General features: G+C 39.4%; 1 protein-coding gene across 1 annotated transcript; it reads left to right on the forward strand.

Moving 5' to 3' along the window:
* The first annotated feature begins 1,040 nt into the window (after positions 1-1,040).
* LOC140231509 (ATP-sensitive inward rectifier potassium channel 12-like) lies at positions 1,041-22,068 on the forward strand. The gene is made up of 2 exons (XM_072311643.1): positions 1,041-1,157; positions 20,123-22,068. The coding sequence occupies exon 2, from the start codon at positions 20,172-20,174 to the stop codon at positions 21,762-21,764; it is 1,593 nt and encodes a 530-aa protein (XP_072167744.1). The 5' UTR covers positions 1,041-1,157; positions 20,123-20,171; the 3' UTR covers positions 21,765-22,068.
* Positions 22,069-22,351: the final 283 nt, after the last annotated feature.

The following is a 22,351-nucleotide window of genomic DNA, read 5'->3' on the forward strand; positions in this document are numbered from 1 at the left end:
ATTTCGCGATGAGCACTCACCATACACTAACGGCATACGACATGTACATGTAGTGCACACACACACACACACACACACACACACGTCAACACACACACATGCATACTGACGTACTGTACATGTACATGAATACACAACCACGCTACCCCTCGGCGCGACCCTCTAGCTCTCCCTGCATTCTCGCAATGATGTAGAGTAGTCGCAACCGGGTTCTTCTTCTGTCACCTGTCTTCGAACACAAAATATGTGGATTAAAAGCTAGCACTTTCTTAAACATTCGTAGAATTCTTGGACACGTAGGGCGTTCCGTATAAATACATAATCCACAACCATGGGAAATGATTACCTAGAACTGATGTGGGAACGTCAATGAAAAGTCCTTCAATCATTCAATCATCACGGCTTGATTGTTTACTTGCCGCGATCACTGCACTGTAGATGTGTTGTCAATATGTAGCGATCTACAATATGTGTAGCTCGCCATCTTCTACAGAAAAGCGAAGGCGGGCAGCGAGCTGAAATGTACGTGTACTGGATGGACGGAGGTCAAAACACACCAGTCCGAAGCTTGCTTTGCAAGTTCGATGTAAACGACAACTGATAGGGAATCTCTGAAATATTGTTGTGGTATTTTGGTAGATTTTTTGTGTAAAATATCAACAAAATCAAAGATCGCTTGAAGAAAAATTGTCCCGTTTATCAGAGGTCCCCGCCCGATTATCCAGTGAAAATAACGTGCATTGGAAATGTTTCTGGGAAGCGTATGTCATTTAAGCGAGGTTCCCGATTATCAGATGCCCGATTATGCGATGAATACTGTATTAGCTTCAGCTCGAGCTCGCGTGTCTGATACCACTGACGAAACAGCAGGTGCGGGCAACACACGCATGCTCGTAAGCCTCCGCCTCTGATCTTGACGAATCAAATCCAGACGGCGCGCGACGCGGCGGTTGTCGGTGTGACGAGTTTTAGACATCACATTACAGGCGCATCATACCGCGATCGCGGGGCGCCGCGTTTGCGTGGAAAGTTACCAATTCAGTAGTCAGTACGGGAGGATCACCAGGGCAGGAGAGTCACGGAAGTGTACCACCAAATCGACAATTTCTCTTTGGATATTTATTATACCTTGGATATACCAAAACATCACTTCATAAGTAAGTAGAAACCCTATGTAACCTCTGGTACTTCGGTTTTATTATCACGTTCACCGTTATTAATACTAGCAGTAAGAGAAGCTGGCTTTGTCGGGGATGAGAAGTGCGATTCCTTACGCCGAAGTTATCGGCACAAAACCGAGCGGTTTCCTGCGGTTAGCTAGCGAACTGCTTGCTGCATGCTGCTTCCAATCCACCACGCCACGTGCACCAGTTTCATTCATGAATTCTGTTGGGCGTGATTCATAAGCTGGCGAAGTCTCCCTCCTTTTCGACTGTTCGTATTTCTCTTGGTGTATATTTGCGATTTGTATTTCGAGGAGGCGAGATGCCAAAACCTTTCGTTCTTTTCCTTTTTAGTGGGGCTTTGTCGGTTCCAGCAAGTAGAAATCCATGTCTGTGACCTAGGATAGGCCTATTTTATGTTTTATGCGTTGTTGTTCATATCAGTAGCAGGTTCTACACGATTGCAAGTTAGTATTTTTGGAACATACACTACGATGAGAAATTTGTAAGCGTGTGTGGATTGTGGATGATGTGAGTGTAAAATCTGTAGTGGTCTGGAATCCTCTGAGTTTGACTGTTTATCATTTCTCTAAAAGTGGCAACCTATAAATGTTACAGAATACAGTATTTAAATTTACAACATGGGATCAATCATACATGCAGTGAGATGCAGGGCATGAGTCATGGAGGTGACTAATGCATGCTTGCCATCATTGCTTGTGTCCAATGGATGACAAACTATAGCTCATCCCTATGCCATATATGTGAGGATAACTGAGCAATTAAGGGGGGGGGGGTGGTGATGATATTAACGTTACAAAGATTTCAATTTTATAGTAGATGTTCTGAAATTTCTTTTTGAGACCAAGTGACTGGGCAGTGTATTAAAAGACAAACCTACTGTGTAACCTCACTTGAGTTATCTATGAATGTAGGATTAAATCACCTTGATTTTATATGTAACGCTTATTTTAATGTTTTGTTATAGCCTGGCTCATCTTCGTGATAGGCTGCAGTTTATAGCCCTTTGAAGATTATAGAAGATTATAGAAGAAGAAGAAGTCATTGTAAAGTGGAAGGTACACTGTATTTATTCACAGTTTGCAAACGAAGAAGGTCTGACTGAAGTGATAGTATTGATTCTCCATTGCACAGTTCTGAGTCTGACATTGCCATTGCCAGCTACATTGCCAACACATATGTATGTAATTATACATGTCATTGTGACAGCTGAGGTTGTGAAAAGATTAATATGTGACACCTGGACAGTGGTATTCATAATTTGTGAGTGGCAGAGCATTTAAATTTGTAATAATTACCTTCAATGCAGGGCTGGCGGAGCGTTTTCAAAAGTGTGGGGGCCCACTTCCGGTTTCATGAGTTAACAAGCAAAAAAAAATAAATAAAATAAAATAAAATAAAAAAATCCCCAGCTCATCTCTCCCCTTCCATTTCCAGGTTTCTTCAGCTGACAAGCAAAAAAAAAAAAAAAAAAAAAAAAAAAAAAAGTGGAAAAACATAACCTTACTCACACTTCAGGATCTCTTTCTATTTAGTGCTACTTACACTGTATACTTCCGGGTTCAAAAAAAGTGTGGGGGCCCAAAGTGATGACACCTTATGTATTCCTTTGTATTGTGCACAAAAAGTGTGGGGGCCCGAGCCCCCACGGTTACGCCGGCCATGCAATGTGTGTTGCTAGTAGTGGTGCTACTGACTTCAAAGGAGCAAGGCATATCAGTACGTACAGTGTGTAGATACCATAACCAGGGTACTTCTCATTATCAAACAGATGACATACCATCATATCCAAGGCCAAGTTTACTTGAATCCGGTTAAATGTCGAAGCAAGAACATATCTACTTGTATAAAATGCTTGATGCACCGTGCAGTGAAAAGGTGTGGGAAAAGCTTTGTATTTCAGAGTTTCACACATTTTCACAATTCGGTGATGTCATTCACAGTCATTGTGCAGTATGCCAAGACAAGTAGGATTTTGTCACCTCAATTCTTAACATTACACATTGTACAATATCCTGTTGTACAGCTGTAGGTACTACATTTCTGTAGAACCCCATTTCTTAGTATAGCTACAGTGTGTACTGTATCTCTCCACCTTTCAAATACAGGGTGTAAATTCATAATTGCTTTTAAAATCCAAACAACTTCAGAAAGATTATATCTTCTTTTCTACTCTGTATTGAGAAAAAAAAAAGTTACCTTTAATAGTTTAAAGAAGTGCAAACACTGTGAATAAGAAAAGATGACTTTGGATAGAAGAACAAGATTAAAAAATAAGAGATATCCCATTGAGGGAAACTGTATTGTGAATGTAAAGTCCACACATCAGTGGGCATTCTTCCTGTGAGTTATAAACCTTGATACTTTGTGAATTCTTTTTACCTCCTCCAAGAAGGTTATGTTTTGGTTGGCATTCTTTGGTTTGTTTAGATCTGTCTGTCTGTCTGTTTGCAAAGTACATTGTAAACTTGGAAGGTTTGTGAACAGATTTGGTAGAAACTTTCAGGAAAAGTTGATAATAGCACAAGAAGATGATGAAATTTTGGTAATGATTCGGATAATCATCGGTAGATCCAGGATATCTTTTTATATGCTTTTAAGGATTATCATTGACAAATACTGTGCAACAAACGAGGGAGTTCAAGCTGCGCATTTTTAAAGTGTGTACATGTATGCTCACTGAGCGTGAACACGAAGTGCAGTGTAAAGCTGCTGACGAGGTAGACTCTGCAAATGAGACAACAGAAAGGCTTCCTTGTTGGGAAATAAGGGCAATTTTCAGCATGCGTGTGCAGCTGTGGAAATGAGTTGCTTGGTGGAGGTCTTCACTCTCTTGAGTGCTTTTTTAGTAATCAATGTTTCAATGGGAGTGGAAATTAATGATTTTGGGGGCTTTTACGTGTGTAAACGTGGGTGTGTTAAACAGTAAAATTACAGTATGTGAGAGTAGGTGTGCATGTGCGACACTATACAGTTTGTGTGGGTGATTGGGTGTTATAACCAATGTGCTTCTCTAATGATTTTTATTGTGTGCAGGGCAGTGTTTATGCTGGACACACTCATTATCGGTATCATTTGATCTTTCCGAACATTGATCTGGAGATTGGCTGGAATATTCAAAGGGGGCAGAAAGTGGGGCACATTAAAGGATTAGCTAACTGTTATTAAAGTCTGCCGAGTCCCATCATCAATGTTATAGTGTGTATAGGACGTAGGCTGTGATCATTGTGTTTATGCCCACGCTATTATACTGTCTGTTCTGTACCGTCTACCCCCCTAATAGTTCTTACTGTGCTTTGAGCTGTAATAGTATAGACTGTAGCTCTATACATGTAGGTCTAGTCCTATCTTCTGCCATGGCTGAAGTACTGGTAGTATAAAATGCATTCTCTTTAATGAAAAGTGAATTAGTATTAAAACAGTGAGTGAGCACGCTTGGGTGTAGCTATTGTTTCCATGGAGCCCCATCTGTTTTGGTAGTAGCTCTCTTGAGATGTGATGCTGCACTACAGGCATCACTACAAATCTGTCCAGAGAAATGTGTACGAAAATTCCAATTCTAAAGTTGCCTGAATAGGTGAATACATTTGTTTAGTATGTGTACTTTTCCATTGGTGTGTATTGAATCAGTATTGTGGCATATCCATGATGAAGCATCACATGATCACATCACATGATCACATGATCATGTTCAGTTGTCAGTAATCACATGCTTTTTTTTTGGGGGGGGGGGGTATTTTGTAGCAAATCTTGCAGCATTTTACATTACACTTTAATTTTACAGTGCACAGATAGAATGTTTTCTGTCAAAGGTACAATGTAAATGTATTGCTGCTTTCCAGGAGGCTGCCCTTCCAGCTATTAGAAGGATGAAGCCTCCTGTTTTGAGACAGGATGCTGTAATTCAAGAGCATCTTTTACTTGCACATAGCATCACATTTCAATTATATTTGAAATGCTGTATAATGGTACTGTGTAACACATGCACCATTACTACAGCCACTGCACCAACCCATTCCAGTCTAGTTGTGTTTCAGTTGCTGTAGGGATTACTTTGTCAAGACTCAAGACTGGTTTTTAATAATAATATAAAATTTATTTTAAGGGTATAATTCGGTCACTCTTGTGTCACTCCTAATGGAGTCATGCCTATTCTCAAAAGAGCTGATTATTTTAATGCAACATTTTTTTTTTTTTTTTTTTATCATTATATCGTAGAATGCCAAGAGTGAATGTCAGTGGCATATCATGAGTCTTTTGCCAATTAGCTGTCTGGCTTTGAAAATTGGATTGCATTCATTAGGTGTAAAATGTTTTCATTGATATCTTTTTAAACTTAATTTTTGTGTGTGATTGTATTATAGCATTTTTTCCTTTGCTAACTTTGAGGTTTCAGATAAGGCTTACCCACTCTGGCCATTTTCAGGAAAGTTGCTGGAAACTAGCCTGACTGTAAGTCGCATTATGTGATCTTCAGCCAACAAGTATGTACGTTGTATTCTGTTGCATTATGTCCCATTCGACCTCAAATCATGCGATGGGTTAGACAAAGACCACTGTTTGAGATACAATATGAACTTTGGAGTGGTGCTCATGACAAACACACGCAAACACACTCACACATACATTGTACACATACAAAAGTGGACGTATCCACTCGACTTCTTAATTGCCCAGTTTTTCCAGCATCAGATGCATGTCTCAGTCCCTTCAGAGCCATGTGATGGCAGGATGTGCGTAACCATGGAAAATTTCCGGATTCTCACATTTTCCTAACTGAGACAACTGGAAAATCCCACAATTCAGTTCTTACCAAAGGATTTATGGATTCTCCTCAGTGAAGGTCTGATCATCTTTACAGAAAATTGCTTTATTTTGCATTAAATCAGGGACCCCTGATTGGGCACCTACATTGTATTCTTTTTCTGGTTAGTCATTAAGTCAACAGACACCAGAGCTTATTTCGCTGTATTAAGGTCAGACTCACAATTCTGGCTACTCTGGACAGTGTTACTTGCATTGTGTGTTTCATTGTCTTTCTCAATCAGATATCAGATCGTCCAATGCATGTGAAATGTGCATGTCCGGCAAAGGCAAGAAGAAAAGAGTATTCCCCCTCCCCCAGTAATGGCATACTACGATTAATACAATAATAGCAGCATCCTTTTTTAAAGATCATGATTAGTCTAGATACAATTTTAATTTAGTGTCCATCCAGTGATATTTGAATTGTCTATACCTTGTACATGCCATGCAAGAAAGCACAATATCTATGAACCATCACATTCATTGAGTCATACAGGTCTGACATCATTAAAAATCAATCAAATTTCTTCCCCCGGTACTGTTGATGGTGGTACCTATTGAGGCCCACATTAACAAATTAATGCTTTACATTAATTTAATACAATCATTGGCACCAGACTCAGTCACACAGTATCTCTGTACCAAACCTGTGCACCAAGGCTGCACATAACCACAATGATTGTTGGGGTGATATTGTAAATGAAATTCAATCAATGATGATATCATCACCTCACAGTAGATCCTCCGTCATTCATCGCCTAACCGGGGGGTAATAACCAAGAGTAATGAACTGGCAGTCTCGGCCTCATGTTTTTTTCAAACGTCAGTACATTGTACATGTATCACTGACTAAATGCCACTGCTGATCATGCATGCATACAATGTACACTGTATACAACGTGTAGGAATGATTTCGTAGCGTCAATATTTTCGTTCCCACAATGGCATCAGAGCTGCCAACATTTAGTGCCAAGATTCTCCCCGATTCTGCGGGAGGCCTCTCGAACATTTGAATAATCTTTCCGCGTCCCGACTCGAGAATGTATCGATGGCCTCACTGATTTCAGAACGGCATCGCTGTGTGAGATGTACAGTTTCTATTGAAGCACACAGTTTTTTCCGCATTGTGTGCTCATTGGAATGAATCTCCAGACTGATTCACATGAAATCTACTGAATGTTGGCAGCTCCTTGATACAGTGTACAATTGTTCGTACACATTTATGCATTCATAAATGTGTTACTTCCAATGTTTAATAGCAAATGCTTGCCTGTTCTTGTGTAGTAACTTTTGCCAATCTTTTATCTTGTATATGAACTCACATGTACATTGTAATGCCATGACAGTCAAGAATGTTTTGGGAAAAGCAGACTGAGTTTGCTAGAATTCCAGGGATCTTTGATACAGCTAATCAGTTCAGTTACTGGCAGTGTCCTTAAAAAACAAAAAACAACCAAAAAAAAAAATCAAAGAGAAGTCATCAAAATTTGTCAGTTGGATGAACACTTCCTTTTACTTTTCCTATCATATTCTTGATATTGTCACCATCAATATGAATATGAATACGCACATGAAAAACATACAAATTCAATGGAAATGTTTGAAACAGACAAAAAAGTTTAATTTGAATAGAAATTGGTTTCCAAACAATGTTTCTGCCTTACAGTGTAGATACTTAAAAGTGTATGTGCACCAGTACACGTGCTGGATGATTCTTCATTCATTGCATTGTGGGAGAGTGAAAGGGAAGGGCGGCAATTACTATGTATTTCTGGAGCCTTGCCAGTTTGTAAAGTGCTGTATGCAGTCGGTATTTATGGAAACAAAACAAGGATGTCAATGTTTTCAGTGTACTGTACTTTTAGTACAGGAACTCTCAAAGTACATGAGAGGAAAACTTCTTTCTCTCTCTCCTCTCTTTTTATAACATATTCACCACAGTGCTTTCATATTTACAGATTACATTTTGTATCTATTCTATTTCATGTATTATTGTATGTATTTAATATGTACAGGTACACAGTACACTGTACAATGTAGGTGTACGTTTCCAAAGTGGCAGTGTTGGAATCCATTTCATGAAAGTCTTATGGGAGACTTTTTGTTCATAGGACATACTTATGAGAGACTTCCTGAAATAGATTTTACTTCTCTTTGAAAGTCTCTCATAAAGTTCTACATTTACGCAATTCTGAGCAGCTTTCGCCATGCTGAGATTTATGCGTAAAAGGCAAGTCCATCTTCATGTACTGTATACGCCAAATATTTCGAGAGGTTTTTATTTTCGCGAATTTCGCGCGTCAGGTGCTATTCGCGAAATTAAAGACACACGAAAATATTGACTCTGAGCCCGATGTACATATCTCCGTTCAGTACAGGACTCCACAATCGCGAATTTAACCACTCGCGAAATCGTCGGGAATTCCCGAATCGCAAAAATTTAGACTCACAAATTATATGGCGTATACAGTACATTGTACAAAGGATTGAGAGAATGCAGTACATTTTAGTAGAATACAATGTAATCAGTGAGAAAGTTTGAGGAAAATTGGGCAATCTGTTTGAAAGATTGTATCCTATGTATTGTATTTTTAAAGTTTCAATGCCGGTTCCATCGCTGGATGAGAAGACTACTACAGCTTGTGATGTCATATATATGGAATGATACAAAGAAAATATAAAGAAAATTCAACATATTTTCACTTTTCTTGCGTAATAAAAGAACACTTGAATTGCCTCTTTCAGAGGACAGGGGAATAACCCTGGGAATAACAGACAATATGTAGTAACATTACCCTTCATATTGCCTTCAGTGCTGGGAATATCATTTTCATTTTCATGCAGGGACTCAGAGAACATAATGCATCATTTACCAGTCAACAGTAAAAATCATCCATGAAGATTAATGATTACACTTTTAAGGACCTGATACTTCAGTAGCAAGTTGAGGGAATGTGTACTTTCTTTAAAAAATGAAATTTTGTGGAATTCTCTTTATACAATGTATTTTCCTTATATTGTTTTACACGTGTGACATCATACACTGTACTTGTAGTCTTCTCATCCAGCAGTGACTGTGCAGAAACGTCAAAAAATCATAACTTTTGAACGGATTGTCCAATTTTCCTCAAACTTTCACTGAGTGTTAACTATTAATATTACAGCACTCAGTCAATCCACATGTCTATGAAGTTGGACTTGTCCTTTAAAGACTCTTATGTGATGACTTCATGAAACAGACCCCAGGAGTGTTTGATTACAGTAGCCCATGGAGATGATGCTTCTCTGACTCAGAGTCAGTAGATGAATGGATTCTCAGTCATTTTAAAGGGATTGTATAGTTTTGGTAAAGAGATGGGGATTTTGGTTTTAACTTTTTGCAAGATACATTATTGTACTATTATAAACCATTTATATGAGATATTAAAGAGCATATAATTCCAAGAGGAATTGATGTTTATTTGATTAGAATTTGCTTTGAAGTGGCTGGGATATCCTTAAAAAAAAGAAGAAAAAAGTTCCTAATAAAAGATGGGTCCCACCTTTTAGTAGGACCACTTTGTTTTACTTTGTTTTTGGATATATCTTGGCCTTTTCAAAACAGATTTTCATCAAATAAACTTGTAATTCCTCTAATAGAATTGTACAAATACTTTTTGATATTTCATATGTACAGTGTAAGTAGTTTGTAATTATCTTGCGAAATGTCAAAACCTGTATCCCCAACTCAACCAAACTATACCATCCCTTTAATACCAAGCCTGTGACCAGTATCCCTTTAATACCAAATCTGTGACCAGTATGCACGTATGTGCATGTAGCTTTTTGTGAAGGTACCATGATTTCTTTCCCCCCATTATTTTTTTATGGTGTTGCATCACAGGTACTTCAGAAATGTCACCTAATATCCCTGTACTCGGTTCAAGATTGTACATTGTATGCACAGTGTTATACCCTGTCCTAATGAAAAATTCCTCAGAACCAGTGAACTCACCTTGTAATACATGTACATTAGTTTAAAAAAAACCAGTAAAATGCATTAAACTTCAGACTTTGCAGCTAAAAAAAAGTCACTTTGTTTTTGATAACAAAGGTTTTATTTCATATTGATGTTTTTATTCAGTGAAAATCCACACATACATGTGTAACAATACCCAGTATAATTAATGCATTCTGCACTGATGCGATTTCATGCTTGATGCTTGTACATTTTGTACAGTGTACTGATGTTTGTGCCATCTCAGAACCAGCACCAGCAATAACCTTGAACTTGAAATCAGTCTGTACGAGCAGGTTGAGCAGGTTGACCTCAAAATTATAACGTACACTGTTGTCTCGATTGCTAGTAACACTTATAGTTGTAGTGCTTGGTTCGGTGTTGTATGCTGTCTGCTGAACCAAGTTTCACTATTTGTATTGGTGATCTATCATCCATGACCAGCCACAAGGATTATCAAATCTATCATTTCAAGTTTGTGTTCTACAATGTAGTTGGCATTGATATCGACAGTACATGATGTGGGGTACATCCACGCTCGCATCAAGTACACGTGTACATCTACAACATGCAAAGCAAAGATGCTGCTGCCATAGTCTTGCCAGTGGAGTTTACATGGCACTCTTGACATCATATGACCATGTAAATCTGGGCATGTGAGCAAAATTAAGATTGCTGCGTTTTGGGAGAAGTGATTGAAATTGTGGCATTTCAGTGTCTTCCCAATCATGTGTCTAAATCTTAACTCATCGTGGATGTACAGTGTACATGTACTTTTTGATTGGAGTGATAATAATGATATGATTGTGGTTTTTTTTACAGAGGGCACATTGCGGCAAAACATAGATGCCCATGGCTCTCGAGAGAAAAGGTACAACACTGGACGTAGTGTGAATTAGGACATTTTTAACTCAATTTTTCTAGGAATTAACAAACAGTCACTTTATTCACTGTACAATTCCAGCCCAATCCCACTAATTACGCTTGATGGGATTGATAATATTATTTTGATTGATCAGTAATTACTTGTGTTAAGTCTGACCATTGATTGGTGTTAGAGCTCAAGTTAATGCAGTTTAATAACTGGGAGATTTCACCAGTTCCAGCAGTCTTACCTACGTGTATGATCTAATTGTCCATTGCATAAAGTAAAAGTTTGAATTGTATACTTTAATTCTATGAGCAGATTCAAGCTACTTGTTAAATGTTAGAGCACATTCAAATACAAAATTATTGTGACTTTAGGTGGTATTAGAAATGTATGAAAGTCTTTCATGAAGGGGAAAAAAAAAAGCTACATGTATACAACAAATGTTTTGGTCACAGTCTAATCAGCAGACACACACTATCATGCAATTTGGTAGGCAGGACTTTCCTCTACAATTAAATGTTGGAAATCCCGTCATTAGGTCACAGATTTCGAGTATCCAAATATAAAATACTTGGCAAAGTCATTCTTCATAAAACAAGTTCCTTTGAAAATAAAATTAGATCATGTGGCAATTTTGGTTTCCAGGTCAAATTCCTTTTGGGACTACGCTGCAAAGTTACACGGATACATACAACTGTGTACATGCACATGTACTTCACATACTATGCCCCAGTGCAGAAGTTGTTCAATTATCCAGATACAATATTGTAAGTATACCCATGTAGGTATTGATTTCATTAGTGCTCAGTAAATGCTGTGGCTATAAATGAAACGTACATGATTGTGTGTACCACGCTGTGAGGGGAAACGCCTCATAAACAAGGAACACGGAAGAATGCACTGGTGTTTGTTCTAGAAAAGCCGTCCATTGAAACCAGAGCTGATGAACAGAGTAAGTTATACAACGTGGGGAGATTTTGCATGGCAATACAGGTACACATGTGCATGTAGACTGTCTATTAAAGTGATCACAATACTGGCTGAATGCTTTATGTACAATCAAGCATGTGCGCTTTTAATTAAAAATCTATCTTATTCATACTCGCATACAATACTGTACAAATTGTTGTTTGATGATTTAGCCATTGATAATACAGTAGGTCCTACAATGTAAATGCAGTGTGTACTTTTTCATAAAGACCACTATGATGCCTCTGACAAAGCACAACTCATTGACTATTTTTCTTTTATTTTTGTATCATTATTCCTTTTTTTTTGGGGGGGGGGGGGATGTGAATTCAATAAAATTTTGTACTAGTAGAATGGCATGATGTAGAATCATACATTGTACTTTTTCCTTTCATGTTCTAAAGACTGCATCACTCTAATATCAATCAGCCATAAAAAGTGTAGGGACTAATTTGATCCTTTTATTTAATTGTTTTAATTCAAACCAATGAATTGTACAAGTAAGGATGCAAAAAAGCAAGCAAAGATGGTGTACTGCTTTTGTCAACTGGACTCTATGCTCAAGATCATAGACAAATAATTTTCTAATTTCAGTGACAGACCTGGTATACAAAAATAAAACGATGTGAACCACTATAAAAAAAAACAACAACAACACTACAATTGTATGTCCAGTTCACCTCCCTGGTATGTCTGAGGGGGTGGCTCAAGTATTGATGTCAATAAACTGAGGAAATCATTGTCATTCCTTTTATGTATCAGTGTGATGGTATAGTCCTTTTCATGTGTGCTTAGAATATCCAAGCATTTCCGTAGTTTTGTCTTTTCTATATGTTACATACACAATGTACAAAATGTACTTATTGAGAGACGTGGTGCTTTATTCAGAAGAAACCTCTGATTCTTGAAAAGAGAGTGACATGACCATCTTTTGCTGTTCCCCTTTTATGGTTGGCAATATTGACAAAAATTGATTAATCTCCATCTCGGGCAACAATGTAGCGCGTAAATTTGGTAATGTCTCTGCTTCTTAGCATTCTGTCCTTTCATGTACAGTTAATGAGATTAGATAGAGAACTACAATGTAAAGAATTCCATGTGTCCTCTTGTTAGACTATCATTGAAATGTACAATGTAAGACAGGGCAATGTGAAAGCAGTAAATGCCTGGGAGCAGGTTTTTGATAGGTCAATCTATATGGATAGAGGGGATGGAATAATCAATACATGGCCAACACCTTTAAGGGAGCCCACGCAGTTTTGTTACCATATTCAATTCTCACCTCGCTGCGAAAAAAAATGGCTTAAACGATTCCGAAAGCAAAAGGGGGGAAATTGATTTGGTGCCACTTGTGGATTTTAGCCTGGAGTGATGTTTCTAAAGATGTGTCGAAGGAAGACGTGTCAAACTGGCCGCGGGAGGTCTGAAGCATTTTTTTTTGTGTTGCAGCCTCTTAGAGTTGGATGACTTTCTGTCGTTCTTTTGAATGTAAATTATACCAATTCTTCTGGAATACCTGTTGATGTTTACACAATGTTGACTGCACGGTTGTGGACTGGTTTTAGGGAATAAAAGTGTACATTGTACACCTGCCAGTTGGGGTATCAAGGAACTTATGAAATTTGTTTTGTTTCATTCTGTTTTTCTGAAATAGAGGCACAAAAACTGTTGGATGTTTGGTTTGTTTTTTTTTGGGGGGGGGGGATTGAGGTAGAAGGTGGTCATTAAAGGACAAGTTCACCTTCATAAACGTAAGGATTGAGAGAATGCAGCAATATTAAAAGAACACATCAGTGAAAGTTTGAGGAAAATTTGACAATCGATGCAAAAGTTTTGAATTTTTTAAATTTTTGTGTTGGAACCGCTGGATGAGGAGACTACTAAGGCTTGTGATGTCATATGAGTACAACAGTATAAAGAAAATGTAAAGAAAATTCAACATATTTTCACTTTTTTTTCACATAATAAAAGAGCACTTGACTTGCCTCTTTCTAAAGGCAATGGGAATAATATTACCCATAACATATGTCAGTAACGAGTCAACTAAATGTGTACTTTTTTCAAAAGATGAAATTTTGTGAAATTCTCTTTATATTTTCATTATATTGTTGTGCGCATGTGACATTATACACTGCAGTAGTCTTCTCATCCAGCGGTGACTGCACAAAAAACTTCAAAAATTCATAACTTTTGAACGGATTGTCCGATTTTCCTCAAACTTTCAATGATGTGTTCTACTAATATTGCTACATTCTCTCAATCCTTATGTTAATGAAGGTGAACTTGTCCTTTAATGAAAAAAGGAAATACTACCCTGTATTATACAGGGTCTCGTTTAAATCATAGATCTACATGTACAACACAATAATTCCATGTTAATAGATAATGTATGTTCATCATCAGGCTTTGAACTTGGAACCTATGTAGGAAAGTCAGGAGTTTTATCCACTACCACAATGCCCCCAACACTCCTGTTATGGGGAAAATACAGCCAATATGGTATAAAATCCTGTCATCCAAGACTTTCATGTCTTTGTGTGTATGTGTGTTGTTGTTGTTTTTTTTTCTTTTAATATTAGTTTTCATTTTCAGCTGCAAAATTTCTTCGCAGCTAGCTCAATTTTTCACAGTTTCAGAGTCACTGGTAGCATCCACGTCCATTCAAATCAGATGTTTGAGTGCCTTTACGATGACTTGCAGGTGAGGTTATTGTTGCCAGTTGTGTGAGTAAAACACCCAACTTCATTGAACCGGGGAGATGGTTCCACCTCCCTGACCTGAACACATTCACACACCTGAATGTGCTGGGACAGGAAACAAAAGGCCTTTGCATTCACACAGTTAAAGTGAGTTCATCCAGAGGTTTCTGCTATTGTGCAAAAAAGATTGCCTTGGTGAGCGCTGCATTTTGAATCGTATTGCTGTAAATCCTTTTATGAAATGTAAAGCTGGCTTTGAACTACATGTAGTCACAGGCCATTAATCATCACCGGAAAGGAGATGTTTGCATAGACTTCTTGCTGTTTCTTCTTTTATGAGGCGTTACATGTGAAAAGCTGGCATCACATGTTACATTATACAATTATGTAAAATTGGAAACTGAGAGCTTGTGTAGGATGAGGGTGAAATCTTATATTGCTTTTATATTGGGCATCAGAGGTGTCCCTGGTGAGAAGAATACCAAAGAGTGAACTCATATCTTCACAATTAACAATGTGAAAGGTGATTTTTCTCTCCAGCTATCCAGCAGAGAGCGGTGAGAAGAAAGGATGTGGTTGTCAGAAACCACTCTGAAAAACACACAAAAAGAGACAATAAGATATGGAAGGTATATATTTACATGTACATTATCCAGTGCAAACAAATGTAGATTACACACAATTAAGACTGGAGTCATAAAAGTGTGTTAAAAAAAAAAAAAATCAGACTTGTACTAGAGCTTCCATACAAGCACGAAGGGAATTTACAGATATACACAAGGGATCAATTACTTGCTGCTTTTTTTCTCTCTCTTTATTCTGGTAGAACCAAAATTAGCTGGATGACAATTGTTACCTTATGCTGAATAAGAATGAGAATGATGTGTGCTGATATGTGTGCAGATATCCCCCAATGCCCAAGGCATGACGCGGAACACACAGTATTCATATTATGAAACAAAAAAGGCCCACATCCGTGGGAGAGGGAAACCCCCCTATGTAGTGTACCAACACCCTCCGTGCCCTCGTGTTTGTGATTTCGGGCTATGTGGGAAGCTCCTTGTGGCATCTCTGTAGAATTGACGGACTGATGGAAGTTAATAAAAAATTTAGTCAATTACCCTCCATCTTTTCTACCTGAGAGGCTCCAGCGTTGGGACCGTGAACAAGGAGCTGCATATTGATTTCGATGTTCACAATGGGGAGGGTGAAGCAGAGGAGAGGGACCGGGGGCTCCGGCATCTTGCTTGAAATGCTGGTAAAGTGCTCGAGTCAATCTCCCAGGCTAGTGACAATGGAAAGATCAATACTTGTCCCGTAGCATCTCCTGACTGATATCAACTGTTCAACTAGAATCGCAATTGGGCAGGTTCTAACTTAAAGGACAAGTCCACCTTCATATACATGTACTTGTGGATTGAGTGAATGCAACAATATAATAGTAGAACACATCAGTGAAAGTTTGGGGAAAATCTGACAATCCATTCAAAAGACTACTACAATGTATGATGTCCATATGCGTACAACGATAGTATAAAGAAAATATAAAGAGAATTTCACAAAAACTTTACTTTTTGAAAAAAGTGCACATTTCTTCAACATGTTACTGGAGAGGAGAGAATTCAAGTGATCTTATGTTATAAAAAGTGTTAAAAAGTCTTTTGTTTTGAAAAGTGAAAATATGTTGAATTTTCTTTGTACTTTCTCTCTATCGTTGTACACATGTTACGTACATCACATGCTATGTAGTGGTCTTCTCATCCAGCAATGATTGCGCAGATACTTTTTAAAAATTCATAACTTTTGAACGGATTGTCCGATTTTCCTCAAACTCTCACTGATGTGTTCTACTAATATTGTTGCATTCACTCTACCCACATGTCTATGAAGGTGAACTTGTCCTTTAAACTTGTCAGCTATTAGAAACCAGAAAAGCTCCGATTTCTGTGGAGAGAGTTCCCTATTTACCATTGACTATTAAAGTGAACCTCACGGTCTTATTAATTACCAATCAAGATCAACTTACCTGGCACGATTGCTACAAACTGGATTGCCTGGTTGCCAGCTGGTAAACTACACAATGTACAATTAAACTTGCTATCGTCCAAGTACTTGAAGATGACTTGGCACATGCCTGTGAAAAGAATGGGGCCTATGCCCTCTTGCCAATTTGGGCAAATGGGAGAAATATTTTGTAACACCATGCAGTACAGAGAAACCTTTAGAGGTCAGATACATTTACAGTATGTACAAGAAAACTCTTTCATGAATGAGATGATTTTGCAGGATCCAACACTTTATACATTGTAATCTGTGTTTTCGTACCCTGATACAGTGTAACAATGTACAGTAATTGCCATTGTTCTTTTGGTCCTCATCATAACAAGGTTCCCCACCATATCCAATTTTAGATTAATGCACTATCTCTTAAGTTAAAAAGTTGCCAGCAGTTTACAATTTACATATTGATAGATGGATGATATCAGTTTCATGTACAATGAATGCCTTTTTATACCAGACCCTCAGCAGTGCCTCACAAATGAGGACAATGCATCGTTGACTAGATGCATGTCAGCTAATGAGTGGTGTAGTGCATCATATCAGTGCCTGGCCCCTGGGTTTTTGTGTTGTTGTTTTTTATTCATCCCAAGCACTGGTGGATTACTCTATCAGTACTGGCCTCGCCGTGTGGGCCCAATTCAGGATGTCATTAGCACTGCCAACAACCACAGATTACCCCTGCATGGCTTCCCTATAGCTTGCTTGGCTCCTGACGCAGGGCACAGTTTCAGACTACGACAGATGACGTCATTGGCGACAGGATTCACCCATCTCCGGCGCTGCGCTATCTTAACGCGAAGACCAAAAGCAGCAGTGCCACTCAAAACCTTGATTCCATGCAGTCTGATATGGTCGTTGTAGATTAATTTGTTGTTCTCTTTTGTCTCTTATTTTTACCCCCTCATCATGGGCTGTGCGTGATTTATAATACATTCATGCTCCCAGATAACATAAGGCATGATTGTGCACAATGTCTGATGTACAAGTAACACAATTATTCTTATTTTTCATATCATGGTGCTGGCTGCAGGCCAAGGAGGTAGATAAATAAAATTATGCTCTTCAACTGCTCGTTATCACAATTTGCCCCAGACAATAGAGAGAAGAGAGAGAGAGAGAGAAGGATGAGGCCAGTAAGAGTCGGGAAAGAAAAAAAAAAGCAAAAAGCAAACACATCAAACGGCCTGATTCTGGATTTTTTATTTGTTTATCATTTTTTGCCTACATTGTAACTCAAGTTGAGCCTCCTCATAATAGTACATACATGTACACATTGTATGTACATGTACATAGTATGCAAATAACTTGATACAATATACATACTGAACATTTGTACATACAAGTACTCAAGTAGAACAGGGAGGTGAGCTCACCTCCCTGGTAGAAGGTAGACCTATCCCCCTCTGCCCATCACCCCCCCCCCCCCACACACACACAAGCACACATGCACACACACACACATATTCACACAGCAGTTAAAGGCCAGTTTACTCAATGCTGGCTAATATTCCGTAACTTTGTGGCAGTTTTGACCATTGGTTTGGTCACGTTCAGCACTATTGTAAGGGGAGAAAATAGAATGGGAGGAATGAGCATTAAAATTACCTGTCCAATGCTACTGAGGCGTATCCCATTTCTTGTGCAGTACACCGTGGGATTTTGTTGGAGTTGCCTTGCTTTCTCTTATGCAAAGTCATTGAGGGTGGAGGTCACTTTCAATCAGAGAAAATACCACCGCTTTTATTTTCTTTTTAGAGGCTCAATCCTGAGTTTGACTTTTACGAGTTACAGTACCTTCTGTGTGCTTTTTGTTTGAGTGTGTTGAATTGTTTGATAGAGAATGGTTGTTCTGTTTGAGTGCCTTCTTGCCACTACATGGTCAAAGTGTGGAATGACTTTTGCCAATCTCCTACAGTTACAAGACAAACCAAATGTGCAGATTGTAAGAATGAGATAAGAATGAGATTGCAAGAATTGCAAACTTAATGAAGGTATGCCCATAGTGACTTTCATTTGATCCTTGGTATTTGATTTCAATACCTTTTTTTTTTTTTTTTTTTTTTTTTTTTAAATAACTCTGGAAAAACCACCCACAACACTATACTAATATTGAATGTTAGGAGGAATCTGAAGTTGTTACAAAGTCACCCACAAGGTGCGTTCTCATCGGAACTATATTGTACCATGGTGATATTGTATACAGTACTATGTAACCACAGTAATTCATCCTTACCGTTCTTATTGGCGAATTGCCATGTCAGTAGATACTGCATTACTTCCGTTGAAACAGTTCTCATTCACAAAATATGTACCGTGGTAATTCTGGCCATAAAGTGTACCTCTCTGAGGTACAATGTATTTAAGCACTGTGCATGCGTACACCATGTATCTCGTACTGTGAGAAGCACAGGCGCAACATTATGTATGGTTTGTCGTGTCGAAAATGTACCACTGTGCAAAAAGTGGTATTTTTGACAGAATTCATAATATAATTTTGCATATCGTGTAATTAGCGCAAACTCTGAATTACATTTGTACCACCCAAAATTCTGTAATTGCAAGGTATGTTGAATAGTAAAATTGTGTTATCGTTAGGAAATACTGCGGTATTTCACCACAAGTGTAAATAATCCTTATGAGAACAACTGAATTGTATCACATCTCCTCCATTCAAAGCATGTGTGCTCAGCGCTTATAGACAATATACCAGAAACATTGTCATGGGGACTTGTCCCTTGAGACTTGGGATGGAGATACAGACGTCATAAACTGCCTTCCATCTCCCGGTCCGTGACAACCTTTAATCAATATTATGCAATGGATTCTTCCCGATCCAGAAAAGCATTGCTGAGCAAACGGTGCGAGAGAAGGATTATTTGTCGTAGCCTTTGCAGTCTTAAAAGACTACAAGAGGATGGCTATTATTTGCTCTGCTCTTTTTAGGGTAAGGTCGTGCGAGTATTTGCAGTCCAGGGACAGGGGCAGAGTATTCTGACTTTGCCATTCTGGAATGAAATACTTTTAATATTGAAAGGTATTTTCTGCTTGCACACATGGGTTAAAATGGAGACTTATATTTACTGAAGGAATCAGTTCTGTGCATGGTATTTACATCTCACTGGATCTGTCCATGTACATTCATTTTGTACATGTAGGCACTATAACCAATCAAGTAAATCTTCTTGCTTCCCAAGATTGTCTCCAAACAGAACATATTGTAAGGCACGTAGGCGGAAGGGAAGGCTTACACAAAATTATGTGCAAATCTAGAGTGTAAATTTTGAAACTTCATGTGTAACTGACTCTTACGATCGTGACCATTATATCTTTCTCAAGATATGCAGGAAATGTAAATCTCAACAAGGCCATCGTATACATTGTAGAAAATTAGTAGAGAGCATAATTTGTTTCGCTTTTTAGTTTGGAATTTTGATGTAAGTCTCTCAATTACATACATCTGTTTTTAATGCCTACTTTTGACTAGCCATTCCTCAGCTAAGCAATTCATGTGCCAACTACTTTTCGTCTCCCCCAGGTGTACCTGACGATTTCTAAGGAGCACGTGCCTGGGAGCCTGCTTCGCCATGCCCCACACTATACCAGATGGTGACATGTACGAGCCGTTGGGGCTCATGGAACCACCCAAAATTGAGTCAGATATGGATAGGCGGGTCAGCAACACCAGCCTGTCCTCAGAGAGTGCCTACAGCAGCAACGGCAATGGCCCACCCATCCCCACCCAGCACAACCGCAAGGACTCGGTGCGCTCGTACAAACTGCGCCGGAAGCTGAAGCGGCGGAAGCAGATGCAGCGGTTGGTGGGCAAGGATGGTGTCTGTAATGTGGTGCACACCCGCGTCAAGTGGCGCCGGCTACGCTTCCTGGAAGACATGTTCACCACTCTTGTGGACCTAAGGTGGCGGTGGAACTTGCTTGTGTTTACCTTTGCATACGTCACTGGATGGTTCCTCTTTGGTATCTTGTGGTACATTATTGCCGCATCCCATGGGGATATCGGTGCATCTGATCGCAATGAAACCAACTGGGAACCATGCGTGTACAACATGGAGACATTCACCGGTGCGTTTCTCTTCTCACTGGAGACACAGACAACGATAGGCTACGGTTTTAGGAGTGTGACTGAAAAATGTCCTGATGCTGTGTTATTGGTCGTCATCCAGTCTGTCATCAGCTGCCTCATAGATGCCGTCTTCATCGGATGCATATTTGCCAAAATCGCACGTCCCAAGAAGCGGGCAGCTACTCTCAAATTTAGCCGCAAGGCCGTCATAGCTCAGAGGGACGGCAAGCTCTGCTTCATGTTCAGGGTGGGAGACATTCGCAACAGTCACTTATTTGAGGCACACCTGAGGGTGTACCTCGTCAGACCCAAAGTCACCCAGGAAGGAGAAATCATTCCCTTGTATCACCACAACATGGATTTGTCGTATGATACCGGGGAAGACAGGATCTTTCTGGTGTGGCCCATCATTATCTCACACACCATCGATGAGGACAGTCCTCTATATGAATACTCCAGCAGCAGCCTGGACACGGCTGACTTTGAGATCGTTGTCATACTTGAAGGCATTGTAGAACAAACGGGCCTCACCACACAGGCACGGACCTCTTACCTGCCCTCTGAAATCATATGGGGGCATCGATTCTGTAGTTCAGTACTGGTTCTGCACAGCGAGTTTGACAAGCAATACGACATAGACTACTCAAAGTTTGAGTCCACGTACCCGGTGCCAAAACATCCGCGGCAGAGTGCCAAAGAACTCGACGAGATGGAGAAGAAGAACGAGGAGAACTCCACAGACTCACAGCTGTCGCAGCTGAAGGACTTGATTGTGAGCATCTTGGAGGAGCAAAAGCGGCAGCGATGGAATCCCAGAATGACGGAGGAGGTGTTCAGCCGCCGCTTCAAGCAGTTCGCCCGCGGGGACTTCCGTGAGCGGAGCCGGAGCTCGGAGCATCTGACCCTTCGGTGGAAGCAGTCTGACGTGGGCCGCCTGGTCTCCATCGAATCGCAGGGCACGGAGATGCAGCCACTGCCGCCTTGTGACTCCCAGACGACGGAGGAGATCTCGATAAACAGTCAGCCGAGTCCGCTCCCGGAGGAATCGCAGAAGGAGTTGCCTGATGAGATCCGGAGAAGGGAGTCTAATGTCTAACTCTTGCTAGACTGATTTGTCTGTCTGCATACCTGCACCTGTTTAATTTATCCATAGAGAAGAATATGTATTCAGATTGTAACTTCAAAAGACCTATATTTTTTATGCCTTGCAACCTTCAGTCAGAACATGGTATCAATTATGCATGGATTCATTTGAGGCAATTGTGACATGATAGGGGTTTGGATTGTACACATTCAAAGATGAGGTACTGTAGTTGACTAGATGAAGATTTATATTTTCTCCTCAATTAACTGTAAGTTTGGTTGGGTATCGACATTTCATATCACACTTAAAATGCATTTGATGCAAAAGATGCTTGAGATTATATGCAAGCACATCTACGGTGCTGGTGCTACATTTATGTATGTGATAGGTCATGTACATTGGACATGACTGAAGCTGCACAAATTATACAAATTTGTAAGCTTTTAAAACTAAATTGGTTGAGGTCCATGGCTTACTGTACATACTTTGGTAAAGTTGACCAGACATATTGCTGAATCCTTTCCATGTCTATAGTTTCACTGAACTGTGTCAGGGGTGGCAGAAGACTTACGCTGCTTCGAGCCGGGCGAGATAATTGC

This window comes from Diadema setosum, chromosome 8 (assembly GCF_964275005.1).
Source record: "Diadema setosum chromosome 8, eeDiaSeto1, whole genome shotgun sequence".
Lineage (NCBI taxonomy): Eukaryota > Metazoa > Echinodermata > Echinoidea > Diadematoida > Diadematidae > Diadema > Diadema setosum.